This window comes from Colias eurytheme, chromosome 13 (assembly GCF_061535395.1).
Source record: "Colias eurytheme isolate Ceu_HAF_F1 chromosome 13, ilColEury1 Martin Lab GWU primary, whole genome shotgun sequence".
Classification (NCBI taxonomy): domain Eukaryota; kingdom Metazoa; phylum Arthropoda; class Insecta; order Lepidoptera; family Pieridae; genus Colias; species Colias eurytheme.
In genome coordinates, this window is record NC_142992.1 from 6,967,942 (window position 1) to 6,986,565 (window position 18,624).

The 18,624-nt window shown below is 33.6% G+C and overlaps 2 protein-coding genes across 5 annotated transcripts in view; one reads left to right on the forward strand and one right to left on the reverse strand.

Moving 5' to 3' along the window:
- The window catches only part of mol (dual oxidase maturation factor 1 mol), a 32,940-nt gene extending 23,543 nt beyond the window's left edge, over positions 1–9,397 (forward strand). For 3 of the 4 annotated variants that reach the window (XM_090108385.1, XM_090108387.1, XM_090108388.1), the window contains 9 exons: positions 5,467–5,643; positions 5,833–5,890; positions 6,487–6,624; positions 6,948–7,173; positions 7,318–7,529; positions 7,645–7,825; positions 7,988–8,140; positions 8,313–8,408; positions 8,709–9,397. In XM_090108385.1, coding sequence (XP_089964511.1) covers positions 5,479–5,643; positions 5,833–5,890; positions 6,487–6,624; positions 6,948–7,173; positions 7,318–7,529; positions 7,645–7,825; positions 7,988–8,140; positions 8,313–8,408; positions 8,709–8,757 — 1,278 coding nt within the window. In that variant the 5' untranslated portion in view covers positions 5,467–5,478 and the 3' untranslated portion in view covers positions 8,758–9,397. Of the gene's footprint in view, positions 1–5,466; positions 5,644–5,832; positions 5,891–6,486; positions 6,625–6,947; positions 7,174–7,317; positions 7,530–7,644; positions 7,826–7,987; positions 8,141–8,312; positions 8,422–8,708 lie in introns of all 4 variants that reach the window. The other variant, XM_090108386.1, reaches the window with a different exon arrangement.
- Positions 9,398–12,016: 2,619 nt separating this feature from the next.
- Positions 12,017–18,199, reverse strand: LOC149903451 (EF-hand domain-containing family member C2-like). Its single transcript, XM_090108389.1, has 16 exons — positions 18,032–18,199; positions 17,203–17,358; positions 16,819–16,969; positions 16,642–16,754; positions 16,461–16,550; positions 16,307–16,383; positions 16,023–16,188; positions 15,768–15,930; positions 15,014–15,197; positions 14,659–14,809; positions 14,398–14,586; positions 13,853–13,998; positions 13,656–13,772; positions 13,074–13,253; positions 12,625–12,766; positions 12,017–12,138 (listed from the first exon to the last, which is right to left on the reverse strand). Exons 1-16 carry the CDS (start codon positions 18,086–18,088, stop codon positions 12,028–12,030), a joined length of 2,193 nt encoding a protein of 730 aa, XP_089964515.1. The 5' UTR covers positions 18,089–18,199; the 3' UTR covers positions 12,017–12,027.
- Positions 18,200–18,624: the final 425 nt, after the last annotated feature.

Here is an 18,624-nt window from a genome sequence, read left to right on the forward strand (position 1 = left end):
ATATCCTAATATCTATTAATAAAATATAAAATTAATAAAAACATTTTTGCTAAAAACACTCTTATTAACTTCCATTTCAAAAAATCTTTTATTAGTTAGTGCATTATTATGATAAATTTATATAAAACAATACTAAAAGATTCTTTTTTTATGGTGTCTAAAAAATTAGAGCGCTACATTTTCATCTTGTTATTCAAACCACATAATTCCTCATATAGAGCCATAAACTATAAAATGAAAGTTACGTCTGAGAAGCCCATATTAGCCTGAAGACGGTGCCCTTGTAAATGACCGGCCATCACATGACAACAATAAGAAAAAGACTGTAGCGTAAGTTAAAAATAAACCTCCTTAGCTACGGTTTTTATAAAATAATAGTATATCCTTTTGTCCGCCTTGCTGGTCCGAATAGTGCGTTAGAGTAAGGTACAACGCAATACGCTAAGTTCTTTTCCCGGTAGGGAAAGTTACCACCTACTTTCACGTATAGAAAATTATTGAAAATCGTGCATCGTATCGTATACTATATTATCACAATATATTATACCTATTCCCTGGTGGTCGTGGCGCTAATCACACGTGATGGCGCGTTTTAAGAATGCGATTTTCTCTTTCTAATATTTCAACACAGAGATCTAATTAATTATTATTATTGCACAAATTTGCTTTGAACTTTTACTTAAAGCCTACCACCTGTTTTGATCTTAACAGGTGGTAGGCTTTTTCCATATATTATATTGTTACAAATATATTTCACTTATTAATTGATTGAGATAGTTACATCTTATTTCAAAAAAACAATAATTAAAATGTATACTCACAACGTCGCATAGTATTCATTAAATAATATCATAATTTGATATCAGTCTGTTAGAATAAACAAAGTTCAAGGAGTTTTGCTAAATGTCGATATCTATAAAAAAAAAACTACGTTAAAAACAACCGACTTCGATAATATCAAATCTTTTTTATTATTTTTTACTTTTCCGTTTTTGAAGTCGGTCTATGGCCACCTTCCGATTCCATCATCAAATCAGCTCTATGTCATGATAATGTTTCATCGCTATCCAATTTATATACGTATACAAAATTTCAGCTCAATCGGTTACCGGGAAGTAAATCAAAGTTACTTGCTACATTTCAATTAAGTCATCGAGATCAGACAAAAATGCTCATAAAATAAAAACTACTGAGCCTATCCGAATAAAATTTTTATGGGATCAATTCGACACCATTCCGCATCCTCCTCCTCCTTTTTTTGAAGTCGGTTAATAACCTCCTCCTTTTTTTGAAGTCGGTTAAAAAATAAGGAAACATGAGATCTTTATGACTAATAAATACTTTGAAGAACGAGAATTTAAAGATTTGCTTTATAATTTACCCTTTAGGTTACGCTAAACCACAGATCACAGAAACTAAAACTGCGCTAAACATTTGATTTTTTTAATTAAGTAGTATAACGACAAACTTTATCAACTCATTCATTAGGCTCAAATTTAATAGTTAATAGTAACCTCTGATTTTTATTAATTTCCTCAATTCTATTTCTCATATTACATATCTTCCCACTTGCAGATCTTAGAATACATATAATAAATCTGTTTACTATCATGTACGTGTTAATTAAACTTAACACATGTGTTAATTCTTTAAACTCGTTTATCCTAGCAACATTCTTGGTTAGAATTTTTTCTATGTTAAAACCGTATATGGCCATGACTTTACTCGCCCTTGCTATCACGATTATAATCTTTGAAGGTTGTCAGGCATCCGATGACGACCTCATTGGAGGCTCAACGACCCCATTCGCTTCCGGGTTAGGGCAACGTCTTATACATTAACATGTCAACTAAACTTCGAATAGAATACAGGCTACATATTTAGAGCGAGCGCCCACGAGCAACTTAGTTGCCCGGCAACTATTTTGTCTCTGTCGCTGTCTCCTCGCAAAGTTTTGAACGATGCGCACACGAAAGCGACAGCAACGCAACTTTTTCTTTAAAATTTTCTTCATTTATCAACATGGTTTTAGAAGAGACGGTTGTGGTCTGTGCTCTTGTCCCGCATAGTTCCCATTCCCGTGGGATTTCCGGGATAAAACCTATCCTATGTGTTAATCCAAGTTACCCTCTATATGTATGCTAAATTTCATTGTAATCGGTTCAGTAGTTTATGCGTGAAAACTGAAAACCATACATATGTACCTACAAACCTTTCCTCTTTATAATATTAGTATAGATATGTAATCGTAATTGTAAAAAGTAAAGTAGTTTTTATTTAATAGATACTTTTTAGTGTATTTTTCAACACGAATCAAACGAGCTCAAACTCTATAAAGTTGAGTCAATATATTACTAAGTTCATATGGCCACCTTCCGATTCCATCATCAAATCAGCTCTATCTCATAATAATGTTTCATCGCTATCCAATTTACATGCGTATACAAAATTTCAGCTCAATCGGTTACCTGGAAATAAATCAAAGTTACTTGCTACATTTCAATTAAGTCATCGAGACCAGACAAAAATGCTCATAAAATAAAAACTACTGAGCTTATCCGAATAAAATTTATGGGACCAATTCCACACCATTCCGCATCAAAAAAAAAAAAAGAATCACGTAAACCGGTTCAGAAACCTCGGAGTAATCGGTGTCCATACATAAAAAAATATACCGGCCGAATTGATAACCTCCTCCTTTTTTTTAAGTCGGTTAAAACTACTGTGTACGAGAATAAATACGTTGACATAAATAGGTATTATCGCTACGCCGGTTACGCGGCAACTGGCCGGCGGCCGTCGCCTGGCAACATTTTTGTCGCCGTGCGCGCACTTGCATTGAAACCAATAGATAGGGCGACAGTTGCGTCGCGGGCTTGTCTCCGAACCCGCGGACAAAAAAGTCTCCCGGGTGTTGCGTCGCTACGTGCGCGCACGTTCATACTAGCCCATGGGCGGAGAGACAAAATAGTTGCGGAGACAAAATTGTTGCGGAGACAAAGTTGCTCGTGGGCGCTCGCTCTTACGTGTGGATAGAACACATATCAAAATGTTATGAGTGTTCTCGTTTCATCATGATACCAATATTGGGAATTTGAAAAAAGGAAAAAAAATGATATGAAAATGTTTTAGAGATTTGTAAAAAAAACATCGAGGTGTCGGTAATACCACACCTACCTATAATCGATAATTTAGCATACCACTTATGTGTAATTAGTAGTTGTCTATTTAAATAATTGTTCGATAACCGTACTTAATTATAGAGGTGTTTAAGTATGTGGTAAATTGTCAGTAAATTTATTGTTCGGACATTATGCATTGGAAAAGTGTCCGAAAAATTATCTGAAATTCTGCTTCTGCTACATTTACCAAGCAAATATTATTATTTACTAGTTTTCTGCCCTCGGCTTCGCCCGCTTTGTCTAAAACCTTCCTTCTTCACTCTATCTATTAAAAAAACCGCTTCAAAATCCGTTGTGCAGTTTTAAAGATTTAGGCATACATAGGAACATAGGGACAGAGGAAGCGACTTTGTTTTATACGATCACGATGTAGTGATATAGCTGAACAAGCATTCTTGAATTCCAAGTGTAGGTATGTTACTTATATAATATAACATTAATAATTTTCAATATAAAATATTTCCTCTCTGATGTCATCACTTTACATATCTATCAAATCATAACATGTGTTAAATAATGTTTAACAGAACAATATTAATTAATTTCCTGCATTATTAAGTAACCATTTAAACCAGCCAATTACTTTTAAATTTAATTGTGATAATAATTGGTACAAATATTGGTACAAGTAGTGACAACTGTATTTTTTTTTTTATTAAAAGTTATTATTTTTCATGTAAAAAATTGTCATCATAATAAAAATTATTTGAAAGGTTATCGTTGAAAAACACCACATGAGATTTTTATTATGTAACCTCGCTTATAATTCAAGTTATAAAATTTTATTCTTCCGGCTGTCAACAAAAAACTTCTCGAACAAAATACAAAATAACTTCCGATACATTACCGTCAGTGTATTTATGTCAAGATCTTAAGCCCGCTCTTGCAAAGGTCGACAATTCATTACCTTTCATAAATTTCAAATTTATACGAGCTTTATATACAACTAGCTGTGATACGCGGTTTTACCCGCAGTGCTCCGCTCCTGTTGGTCTTAGCGAGATGATATAAAGCCTATATATATAGCCTTCCTCGATAAATGGGCTGTCTAACACCGAAATAATTTTTCAAATCGGACCAGTAGTTTCCGAGATTAGCGCGTTCAAACAAACAAACTCTTCAGCTTTATAATATTAGTATAGATTCAGATTGACCTGGTGGTTACGTAATTGTGTGCTTTACTAATAATGAGTATTTAAGAATAGTGTCTGGCTCGTGTTAGACGAGATCAATTAATTTGGAATTAATAAGTGATCCCATTTTGATACTTTGCACAATTTTACAATTATTACGGTATTTTTGGTTTGCTTAATTATTTTGTCATATTCTTTGTAGATATACTTATTACATTTATAAGTTTAATTCATACGACAAAACATAAACATTTATAAGATACATTTCAAAATAAGCATAACTTGTTGAAAAAATATCCTTTTTTTATTATTGATAATTATACATAATTAGCTTTTCGGCAGATTTTATTTATAATTAAGATCCGTGACAACACTTAAACTGAATCATTTACCTCAAATAATGCCACGTTTTAAACTCTCAATTGACTAACAGGTCCACATTAATTCAGCAAATTGCACTAAAAGTCAAATCAGTTCCTTGAAGGCAACCTACTGGCGTTTTGCAACGTGAATTCCTATTCGATACGTCATGATTACAATCTATATCCTAGAGTTTTTAAAATGGAAAATTCTCCGAACTCTATGTAGGTACTTTGCATTTTGAGCGATTTGCTATGGCGATGTTACTGACTGAAACAGGAGCTTTAAATTCTTTGCTTTTTTCTTTAGTATTGCTGCAATTCTTAATTGATTTACCTATTTTGTATCAACTAGTTTTAATTACTGGGACTAACGCATTTTTTGAGAATGATTTTTTTTTCAATATTCGCGACACTTTTAATTTTCGTAAACTAATTTTAATTAAAAATTTACAGCTATAAAAAGCGTCGTAAATTGAACTAGAACGATTTATTTGTGTCAAGTACAAAACATGAAAGAGGCAAGTCGGTAATTAAAATTTTAATAGCAACCGTTTACAATTTGTTGTTACAATAAGTTACATGTAAAACCTGCAAATCGCACAACAACCTTTTTCTAACATTAATCTAAAAAAACAATTTGCATAAAATTTGTATTAAATGTGAAATCCAAATTCAAGCTTCTGTATCCAAAGGTTCTCCGGAAATTCAAATACCTACACAAATTTCATAAAAAAGTATTGAATAGCGATATCTCGAGTTTATGTTTATAGAAACTTGGTATTATTACAGGCTGGGTGAGCGATGAAGGGGTGGTTTGATGCTTTCCGCGAGGAAGGCGGGCCAACCCTATACGCCTATCACAACCGCACCGCAGTCGCAGCTGACGTCCCGGCGCTGGCGCTGATCCTTGCTGCTGTCACCTTGTACCTCGCGTTCCTCGCCATTTTCCCAGGCATCAGGAAGGAGGTGAGTGACGGTAATAATCTTTAGGCTATATTACCAGCTTTGTTAAACTTATGTATCAGTTAGAGCTAATTTTAATGATACTTAGAATATAATAAAAATAGCAAATAACTAAAGTAACTACATAACTTCATTTTATTTAAAGATAATTTTGCAAGGTAGTTGTTTAATTCTTTGTTTTATTCGTTACAGAGATTTTCAACATTCACAATAGTCACATTGAGTCTGTTCGTGGGTACAGTAATCCTAGGTAAGACATTTTTTATAAATAGATAATAATTTAAAAACATAGTTTACTTATATATCTTTATACATTACTATATAGGCGATAAATTTATTTTATAAATTAAAACTGTAATCATTTCCACTTTTTACCACAGCACTGCCTTAATTGCACCTACATTATTGATAAAAACATATAAAAGCGAACCTAACATAAAAACACAATGACCTATTGTGCTAAATAAAAAATCTCCTTGATTGAAAAACCTCCATCAAATAACAATTTTATTGAGCTTATTAATATGTCAGGGATTATAAAAGATTTTTTTACTAGTAAAATGTAACCCGAAGAAATATATACAACAACTTAACTAAGCATATTTTTATGTTACAAAAAACGAAGGAGCCAATTAATTTTAAAGTTCTTATAAAAACCTATCAGTAAAAAAATCAATACGAGGATATTTTTTTATGTCAATTATTTTCTGTTGAGAACATCGTGCAATTAATTTGTACCGCCTTATTATCCGTAAAGGTGTGCTGTTTAAAGATAAAATGTCATGCCTTTATTAATATTTGATTGGTTTAATTTATTAAGGAACGGTGTTTAAACTTCAATTCCAGTATGCAAGCACGGATCATCCTGGCACGTAGCGGGCGCGCGAATCGCCCGCGCAGCCTACCGGGCATTTTCTCCGGAACGCCTCGACTGTTGGCTGGCGATACATGTCGGTTTGGGACACGTCAATGTTACGCTCACTGGTATGGATAACAATTAACTTAACTTGGAAATAGTGAAAAAAATATACCTAAGTATTTTAATCAGAATTATATCATGGAATCGGATAATAAGCAACATTTCAAACTGGGGTGATTGTTATGCAGCCGTGGGCACTCAAGTCAATCAGGATCCTCTGTGTAAAAGCAGCTCTAGAGCTATATTTTCGGTAACCTCTATCTACATTTCAGAAGAGATAATGTGTAATTCATTAAATAACTTATTAAATTATCGAAAAATATATCATGATTTATAAATGCAAAGTGAAACTAATAAATAAAATAATGAACTTATATATAACATGCAGCGCTATCATGGGGCAACATAACGCACGGTGACCCAGGCGTCGACTATAACGAGCAATTTCGATGGGAAGAAGCCGGTGCGATACAAGAATGGTATCGAGCTGGTCTGCTGCGCGGTCTGCCGTACCCTCTCCTCTCTGTAGCTGAACATTTTGCTGTGGAACATGAAGGATTCGAGTGGGGAGCTAAATATCGAGCAGCTGGATACACAACTACTACTCTTCTATGGTAAGCATGTAATTCTGATATTCTGTAAATGTAAAAACTTCTCATCATTGTATAAATCTATACTAAAATACAAGAAATGTATAGTAATGAATCCTCATAAAGGGATGTGCAATATCCATAAATATGATAATTACTATTTTACAGGACGGCATTCGCGCTATGGTTGATTATGAACCTACTACTCGTGGTCGTACCGAGATACGGTGCGTATGCGATGACAGTTCTCGGAGTGACATTGTGTGCCGCTGCCGGAGGGTACTGGGCATCGTTACCTCACGACCCGCTCATAGTCAGATTAGATGGAGCTATGCTGTTCTTCTCTATGGGATGGTGCTTTTGGCTAGTCCTTATAGCAGGTACCAAAGTTTTAAGAAAACATTTTATTTTTTTTAAGATTTATTCTTAAATGTTTAAGTTATCATATTCAAAAATTAATTGCCTCCGTTTAATGAACCTTCACTTTTTTTCCAGGGTGCATTTGTCTAGTTGTAGGATTACTAATAGCCGCACTTGACCTAGTGTGGCCACACAGGTTCTCAACAGTATTGGAGGTAGATTACGATACTCCATACGACCGGCACGTGCTTATTGTGGACAGTCGGCAAAGAGCCCGACCGCAAGCACAAGCTTCGCTGCCTACTAGAATATTACGGTACATTAATACAATTGTCATGAAACTTTGAACATATAATTCTAATTTCAATCAAAATTAATAAACTTCACAAATTTCGATACTCGCATAGCATAAATTTTTATTTACCTTCACTCTTAAAAAAAATTAAAGGAAAAACTAATTATTATTTATAAATTACAGAAGACTATCATCAAAAACCCGCGACCCCGAGCGGCAGGTTTCTATGTCTATAGTTAACGAGAGCCGAGGCCGGGACAATCCCGCATACCAGCATGAACAACGAAAACCTAACTCACCATGGAGGTATCCATTATTTAGGAGGCAAATTGATCGGTAAATAATTTTTTTGTAATCTTAAAAATATTTGAATTCAGATAATTATAATAGCAATCTTATCTGTGTTGTAATTAATACTTTTTAATATCTACTTACTCATATTTACAGTACTGACAACATAGTAAATATGAAAGATTTCTTTAATTACTTTCCAAATACTTTATTTCAGTGCGGATTCTGCGTCAAGTATAGGATCAAGTATAAATGGGAACAACTCAGGAATAAAGATGTCACCACTAGCCACGCAGTCAACTCCCGCACATAGGTACATACCGACTGTAAGAATTTCATCTTAAAACTAATAGTTGTAAAATATTACGGAATCTATTTCAGAAAGATTCTAATTGAGACGAATCACGTAGTTATGGAGTATCGTAGAAATTTAATATTACCTACGATTCCAATCGAAACTCACTTTTGAGTTTTTGTTTTTCAATATTTTAAACAGAAATCAATTAAATGTAAAAGTAGCGATAGAGGCATTGATTATTATTATTATTTTCGTACCTACTCCATGTTAAATCCGTTACAAAATAAATAGATTCAGTGAAACTTCCTTTTTCAGATTTCGTCCACAAGTACCGGCGGCAGAACGAGTTAAGGACATGTGGTGATAGAAAATAGCTCTTCCAATTAAACAAATATTCTATGTATTAGTATTAAAAATATTTAAAGGAAAGTGCCAACTTCACAAAACTAGAAATCTAAAAATATCAATGTCGAGTAGTAACCCTGAAACGATTGCATCTCAATGATTATATTAGGATTGTAAATATGTAAATTATTGTTTAGAATTTAAGTATTAAAACGATAAAGATTCCATCCAGTGTCATAAGTAATTCTCTTTATATCTAATTTTGACCCTATAAGAAAATAAAAATATATATATCATTCTTCAAAGATATAACCTAATGAATTTGAAAGGCCTTTAAATAAGTTAAATATGTTTTATTATAGATCTTAGAATATACGACGACACAAATAAGTACTTTGTGCCATTTCCGAAAATAAATCGTTAATATTATTTGATGAAATGTTATTGGTTATTTAGAACCTGTTTTAATCGAATGAATATTCGACTACCAATTAATTGATCTTATATATACTTTGGACAAGTTATTTAAATTTTCAAAGGATATTTGCTATGATATAAAACTTCTTTTAACATTAATCACAAATTTTTTTTTCGTGAAGATGCTCTACATCACAGATTGCGTTACATTGTTTAGTAATAAAAGAACTTTTACTAACAAAATAATTAGACCGGGAGATACTGACACAAAATTTCGAGTCATTTGTAACAGGATGGCGGTTCTACAGGGGTCTTAGTACGCAATGACAAAAAGAAAAACGATGGTGTGAACGCTGGTACCGGCGGCTTAGTCGCGTGGGCGTTAGTCGAACTCGTCGGAAAATAGCGAAAGTCAAACGATTTGTAACAGTATGGCACTTATTTTTCCTGTAAGTTTGAGGATCAACAAATATAAATACAAAATTTCAAAGATCTATGTGTTGGAAATCTTCACTTATATAAATCTATACTTATAATAAATCTGTAGAGAGGCCAATTCTGTACATGAAATATATTAAAAAAAAAACTATGAAGGGGTGATAAGGGATCGCTACTGATGCCAAAAATGCAATCAGTAAAATTTTTGTCTGTCTGTCTGTCTGTATATTCGTTATAGAAACAAAAACTACACGACGGATTTTAACGAAATTTGGCACAATTATTCTTCATACTCCTGGGCAGGTTATAGTAAAAGAATCATGTAAATCGGTGTAGAAACACCAAAGTTATACATGAAATACGCTATAAGTCATCGCGCGTGAATTACATGCCATAAGGATTATTTTTGTGTATCAGTTGCCGCGTTCGACGCGCTTCGCGGCGGGAGCTATAAAAAGGCGGCGGGTCCGCACCCGTTTCGCGTTGTCACGGCATCACGTGTGAACGGCTGAACCGATTTCGATAATTCTTTTCTATTATATTCCTTGAAGTACGAGGATGGTTCTTATGTAGATAAAACGTAAATATGTACCACGGGCGAAGCCGGGGCGGACCGCTAGTTAATAATAAATTAAGTTTTCAAGTATGACAGCACTTTTTCCCCCTACTAGAAGTATGGCAAATATAATAATGGTCACATTTTATCAAATACTCTCCAAAAATCCAAATGCAATACTGGTACAAAAAGTTTGCCGAAATAAAAATTTTTTGCAGATTTTCGGCGGTATGTCGACCATTTGGAATCGTCCGAAAAGTATGGCATGGCGATTTTCGTAAATGGCTGCACGACGATAGTTACCTGTGCAAAAGTTAGCCTGGTACAAATGGTTGAATAATTGTTTTATTTAAATCAACACATTCGCGTCGGTATGGCGGGCTGTAAGTCACACCGGAAAAGTATGGCATGACACTACCGCCTACTTCTTTTTTATGGGCTATCGGTAAATTCTAAAATTTTTGTGTTACAAATCGTTTGACTTTCGCTATTTTTCCGACGAGTTCGACAAACGCCCACGCGACTAAGCCACCGGTACCAGCGTTCACACCATCGTTTTTCTTTTTGTCATTGCGTACTAAGACCCCTGTAGAACCGCCATCCTTGTTACAAATGACTCGAAATTTTGTGTCAGTATCTCCCGGTCTAAATTGTTTCAGTATTAAATTTAAAATTATTGATTTATTAAAATAGGATTTTGATTCCATAAAAATCGAAATATGTGTACCAGTTATTTCGTATAATTTTTAAGACAACACCATAATATTTTACCTAAAAATGTGATTACAATTGTACAAACTTACTTTTAAGTGTACGAGAAATATAAAAAATCTCATAGCTTAATTTTTAAAGTCATTTATTTAAGGAATCACATTTAGATAAGTTATTTATTTAATAATTTGTATTACTTATTATAATTTTAAAATTCGGTGGTCATAAAATCACTTCACGAGTTAAGGGAAACAACGTTTTGTTTTGTGTAACTTCAAAGTGTGTAAATTTAGGATGAAAAAGTGAGAAAAGAAAAAAAGAGAGTATTTATTGTGATGAATAAATTGATGTAAAAACTTTTCAGGTGTTTTATTTATTACTTTTACTTTTTCTGGTCTGAATTTCCAAAATGACTATCCTTATAAAATGTTTTATTAAATGTTTATTGAAAGGCAACAAAAATAACAAATAAATAATATCATTATAGTTATGGTCCGGGAGCCAGCAGCAGATTTTATGACCAAGTTCCTCTCAAGCGGTAATTAGTAAAATGCATCAAAGTATAGTATTATGAAGCCTCGTGAACGTCAGCTGGAGCTCGGTTGGGGGGAAGAGCGGTTGTAGCCTCCCGTATCAGCTGACGGTTTTTCCACCAAGATACAGCCAGCTGACATATATATTTATCCACAGTTACATATAAGCTATCATCAGGTAAATTTTTGTTTGAGAGGAAATAACGGAAAATAAATTTTTCTTTAAATTTAACTTTCATGTTCGAGACACCAGCTGACGTATAATACACCATGTTGTAACCAGCTGACTATTTTTTTTCGTTGAGATATTGGGTTAGCTACAATTTGACAAATTTTTAGCTGAGAGGAAATGAATGAATGAATGTATTTTTTTTCCTATGTGCGTGGGAGGCACCCCCCCCAACCGAGCGCCAGCTGACGTTCACGAGGCTTTATAATACTATACTCTCATGCGTCTGACGAATTATCTCTTGAGAGGAAATAGTTAACCAAATTTGCACCTGGCTCCCTAACCATTAGGTACAGATCTGAGATCAGCAATAAAACCGCAATATGCCACTTTTAAATATTTAATCAAATCGAGTAAGTTACAAAATACTATATTCATCAAGGTTAGCATCCAAACTACTTATTTTCATTGAGTTTGTTCCTTCACAAGATGTTCAAGATTCAACTGGCACAGAAAAGCATTCCAATTTACGTATCCTTCTTGAATAACAGATTCAGTTTCAGACCATATTTTACACTAAAAACAAATATGTTAATTATTGCATCGACATTCATAAGCAAAATGATATGTACTTATTGAATAAATAAATAATGAATATGTATTTCAGGACAATTTTCACACACGGCACGATCTGATCCCATAGTAAGCTTTCGCTTGTGTTATGGAAACCAGATGGCTGATAAACATAGAGACATAATATATAATTTTAAATAAATACTTATAAAGAAAATTATATAATACTAGATTTCCGCCCGCGGCTTCGCCCGCGTTTTCAAAGGAAAACCCGCATAGTTCCCGTTCCCGTGGGATTTCCGGGATAAAACCTATCCTATGTGTTAATCCAAGTTACCCTCTATATGTGTGCTAAATTTCATTGTAATCGGTTCAGTAGTTTTTACGTGAAAGAGTAACAAACATCCATACATCCATACATCCATACATCCATACATCCATACATCCTTACAAACTTTCGCCTTTATAATATGTATTAGATTAGATTACCTCAGTATCCTTCAGCGGTGGAGCGTGCCTGATAACCTTTTGATAATCTGATTCAGATAAATTGTAAACTGGACGTGTTTGGAAATCGAGGAATGACATCAAATCATCATAGACTATATTGCAGTCATCATCCTTTTTCAACCTAGCGGCAGTTTAGTAAAATGAAAAGAAAATTCATGAAAATATAAAAGGAAATTGTTCAACATTAGGTAGATACACGTTAAAATAATATACATATGGGAAGAGTAGTGAAGTGAGTGGCATAGTATGAATTTAATTATATCTATTATCGAAATTTTCGAATTGATAAATTCAGATTCGATAAGTATTTTATGTGAATTAAACCCAAAAAATAAATAAAAGAAGAATTTAATTAGATAACAATTAGCTTATTTTCTCTACTTGTAACAGACCGTTCTACATTACTATTACAAAAGCATCATACTAACACTTGTAACATGCAGTCCAGCAGATCAGTATTTATCGGCAACCGATTGGCTCGGAGCAACTGCCGCAGCCGCGGGGCCGGCAGCACTCCGAGACCATTGGCGTCCGCGTGTAACAACGCCTCTTTAAGTCTCTCCCGATCATCCCACAAACCACGCGTTAAGTCCGAGAATACTAGGGACCTTTGAAAATATCATATCATCAAAAAGCTGTTACGCTCAAAGACCGAAATCGCTTTTGAGTCTCGGTCATAACGCATTCGTAATGAAACAGTATCTACTAACGATAGTTGAAAACTATCGCCCATGACTTTGCACCCGGGTAACAGAAAACCAGAACAAAAACCACGGAGCGCAGTATATTTATAGTCGCATCGTGATAAATGCAGTGCAAGTGAAGACCATATTTATAATGCAATTTTAGTACCCTGTAGTTGTTTACCAATTCCAAAAATAAGTGTATAAACTCGTTAAAATTGATCTAGTATTTACTATCTAAATATTGGACAGGAGTGTAGACAAGTTTGAGCATGATAACAAAAATAAATGAACATAAGTAATGGAAGTGAAAGTAATGATAAGCACCTGATCATTTCACGCCGCGGGCTCTTTTCTTGGCCAGGATCTCCGCGGAAATGTCGGATCAATGTTAAAAATTCATGTTCAGTCATTTTTTCACACATTATTTCTTTAAGTGCTTGCCTGTAAGTAGTATAATATAGTAAAATTACATAAAATACTCGAATATTAAATAATATATGAGGGTATTCAGATATACTTACTTAAAACATCTGACAGTCATCAATTCTTTTTTGTTTGGCAAAACAGCTTCCATATATTTAGCTACAAAATTCTTGTATCCATTCTCTTGAGAAGCCAAAGTGCGTCGTATTTTGTCCATTATGAGAGCTATATTCGCCATTGGATACTAGAAACATTGAAATAATAAGTACCTCCGTACAAAGAATTTGTGCCAATCAGAGACCTATCACCGTGCAATTTTTATCCCAGGATTTTTGTTCATGACACCACTTTGACTTGGCAAAATACCCACTTAAGTGATGACAAAAAGCGTAAGCTTATTATAATATTTTGTAAACAAATGTGTGAAAGAAAGTAATGAGAAAAAAAATCCAATCTCTTTATTAAGGAACAGCCAGAAGACATCGCTGCAGGCCGAAGAAAAGATGGCGGGAGGAATTGACCAATTTATAAATGACTGGTTTTTCTTGAGACAAGATCGTGATTCATGGAAGCGCCTTGGAGAGGCCTTTGCCCAGCAATCGGACACGATAGGCTAATACAATACAACTTATTAAGCTCGTACCTCATCTGCATGTAGCTCCATGTACCGTAACGCATATTCATCTGCTGCTATGAGGCGGAAACGGTGCTTATTTATTATCACCTCGTTGCCAACCCACATGTCCTTGTCTGTGTATGCTGGTGGCTCTTTTGGCACAAAGAATTCTACATCCGGCAGATACATTTTATCCCGGCGGAAAAACTTTCCTCCCTTGAATAAAAAGCACATGAATATTAAATACTCTGTGTACCTTTTTTACATTGCGTTTTGACATAATATTACCTTAAACCCAGAGTTACGTTCTCCAAGCTCGAATATTCCAATCGTATCATCACATAAGAAATACTTCATAATAAAATAACGAGTGCTATCTTCAGGATTGTCAGTAATAAGGCGTGCAGCAAACCGAAGAGTATGAGAGTCAAAACCAACACTAAAAAATACAGTAATTAAAGCGATAACGGTGTTGAATAAGTAGAAGATCTAATGCTATAAATAGAGAAGCTTTTGATATAAACTGCAACCAACAGCATTATCTAAGATATTGATAACGAAGATTAAAGTCAATCTTGGTACATAATTAAAATTTTATCCAATCCGGATGGAAAGAATGCTAATTGTAACCAAAAGACTGTACCGATCTTTATGCAAGAATTTGATGAAATCCTTATGGGGAGGTTTTGGTTCCACAGTTCGACAGTTTTCCGCGGAATCATCATAACTGCCATAACCATTCCATGGTGGTAACTGTCTGTCTGCTACACTGGTGCTTATACATTCAGTTCCTTCATCCTTTGGTACAGGCAGCGGCGTAAATGAATCTGCACATATAAACCTGTACATGAAAACTTCACCAAGAGGGCTATATTTTTAATTGAGTTTATGTTATAACTTATAAATTTATAAAGAATAGAAAAAATTCGATCACGAGGTGGGACTTGAACCCGCATATTTTCGCGCCATTCCGGGGAATTCCGCCAGAGCAATCGAATTTATTCTATTCTTTCAGTTTTATGTCTAAGGGACACACCACGCGCCATCTATTGAGATGATTAACAACTATCTCAACCAATATGAAGCACTTTTCAGTGAATACAATATTGTAACGATGGAGCACGACCTTTTTTGTTGAATTTAATTTTTTTTATTTTTATGGCATTCAAATGCTTTATATAAATATAAATTTATAAAGAATAGAAAAATGAGTTTATGTTTATTTATTTCGTTTATGTTATGCTCTGTGTTAACAGCTTGGCCGATTTTAATTTTATTATAGAGTAAGGTTTTTAAATTAAGACATTTGAATAAAAAAAAATTGGGTTTACAATGTTTGCTTTTTCAATTTAAATAAAAATGACTTTTTCGAATGATAAACAGAAGACACCACTAACCAAATCCGTATGTTACTCGATAATATTCTTTGGTAAATGGGTCACAATCGATAAGTACAACTTTTCGCCCGAAAACATTTATCACAGCGCCAATGCTGAGATCAGCCGGAGTGTATGATGGACATTTTGGGCCACCAGTCATTTCAATATGCGATGGTATTTTCTGGAAATAAAGCATTTTTAGAAATATTAAGAAATACACCAACTGTCATGAAAAATGGCGCTCAACTTTGAGAAGAGGTTTTTTTTTCTTACTCGTGGAAGCCGCATCCTTTTCAGAAACATTGGTCCAGCTTCCATACCCGAATTCGGCGGCAGTACTTCTTTTATTTCCATTGTATCATCTGCTAAAAAGTAATGTATCTCCAAAAGGTGAATAATACCAAATTCTGTTTCTCTATCATCCCAATATCCATGGAATCTAAAAGATATAAGTTGTTCGTAATTTAAATGATAAATTAATCAGTAATAATTATTTGACAATACCTATATTTTATTATTCATAAATTCATAATTTTATACGATTAGGTATTTATTACCTTAAGACTTGTCTATCAAAATCCAGAAACTGTCGAAAAGGCCTATGTTTTGGAGGTTTGGCTGTGTTTGGCGCTCTCTAAAAATATAAAATAAATTAAGAACGATTCTTTACCATAATACATAACTAATTATTTACTCACAAACTACTCGTACCTCAATAGCATCTGGCCAAGGTATTGGATCAGGAACGTTTATACCCAAGCGATTCATGAACACGCGGGTGAAGTTATCACAATTTACTATCTGCAATTGGTATAAGGAAATAAAAAAAAATATTGAAAAGCTAGTAGATACAATTTAGCACACAATGCATAAACGTATTCGAAATACTGACCTTAAATACTTTGCCAAAGAACGTTACTTCACGACCAATATTTAAATCAAGTACATCGTAATAAAAATCGTAAGAAAAAGGCAATCGAATTCTTTGACGACATATAAGAGTACCTAAAAGGAAATAACAGTGTAAAAAATATCGATAAATAAATTAAAAATATATATAAATTCTTACCTTGTGATAATCCACTGTTTTCTGTTCTAGGTTCCATAACTTTGATGGTACCGTCTTCTAAGAAGAAAAAGATCTCAACTTTTCGTAGGATATGAGAAGCAGAACGCATTTCGTGTAGAGATTGTTGAAAATATGCTTGGAATCGTAATATCTATAGATTTATAAAAGCATAGAATAATAATTATGTGTATAAGTAACATGTTTATATTATAGGCGCAACCAATTATCCCAATCTTCAAAAACGGTAATAGTAGATAACAACTACAATATTTATTAACATAATATTTCTTTTTTTTTATTGATAATTTGAAATTAAAGTTTTGCGTATTATTTACCTACGCAATATTTTTAATTTAAATTTCTAAGTAAGTATTTTAAACTTACATTTTTGTCATACATTATCCATGTTGGTAAATCTGGCGCCTGTTTCCGACAATACAGAGAAGGCACTCTATTTCCAGCCTCAGCTTTATCCACCAACATGTTCACTTTACCAATCGTTGTGAACACAGGGCGAACGCCGAAATTCTTCTTTCCTATCTGTTGAAATATAGAAAAAAAAAACTAAACATATTTCGAAGCGTTGGCAGTAGGTATGGGTTGTTTTGAAACAGCGAATACCTATGTGTTTTTGAATTTTATCGCAAACAATATCGATAGCAATAATTAATCTCGCCAAGATTCATTCAATTTTATAATATTTTAGCCACCAAAATTTATTGATTTAAAGTGACCAAGTAAATTATCATCATCATGTTCCCGCACTGCAGGGTCATAGGCCACACAGGAGGATTCAAGCCAACCCCCACGGTGGCCAAGTGCGGGCTGGCAGATGGCGTCATGTCATGTCAACAAACTTTTGGTTCTTCGACAAGTCGGTTTCCACACTATGATTTCTTTCACCGTTTAAGCAGTGATAGAAAATAAAAAATAAAAAAATCTTTATTGAAAAAGTTTTAAAATAATACAGTTAAAAATTTGGGGAAATTAAAGTCTGTGTTAGTAAAAACTGTGATGTTATCCACATGCGCAGATAAATAAAATTGAAAAATCAATTTATTTCCGACACGCTCTCCTGGTCCCAAACCCCCGACTTATCGATTTAAATTCCGAAGTCACTGAGCCACTACTGCTCAAAGGATCTTAGTTATGTTCTAATAATTATAAATTTCTTGTAAGTAGACAAATTTATTATATTACAAAGTCTACATACCATAGGATTAGTTCCATATCCTGGCAAAAGAGGTAATCGAGGATTTCGTACAGACATTTTATTGATTTAAATAATTGAACTTAGCAAAAGATAAAATTTAAACTTTACTACGAAATTATAATAACACTCAACAAAACAAGTCGGGTAACTATAGAAACGAATTTAAAAAAATCTAAGCAAAACAGCAATAATCACAGCAATAATATAATATAGAAATCTGTAATAGAACTTTTATGTGGTAAATAATGAATTTTTCATACTTATTAAAATAACATGTGAATGGAAAATTCTATAAATAATTCATCGCGCTTAATTTTATGATTTTTATATAAACATTTAAATGTTGTGCTTTCTTTAGGTTATCGAAATATCGACTGATAGAACAACTTTTGTTCTGTTGATATTGCTACTTGCTTTAGTCAGATCTTGATGGGACCACTCATCAATTAAATAAATAATAATAGGTAATTCGTAATCAAAATTAAAAATTAATTTGAAATTTCTTCAAAATTGCCAAGGATGTCAAATCTATTCTTTCCACAGACAACTAGAATTTTTCAACCATTTCAACTGACGTCTGACTCTTGACATAC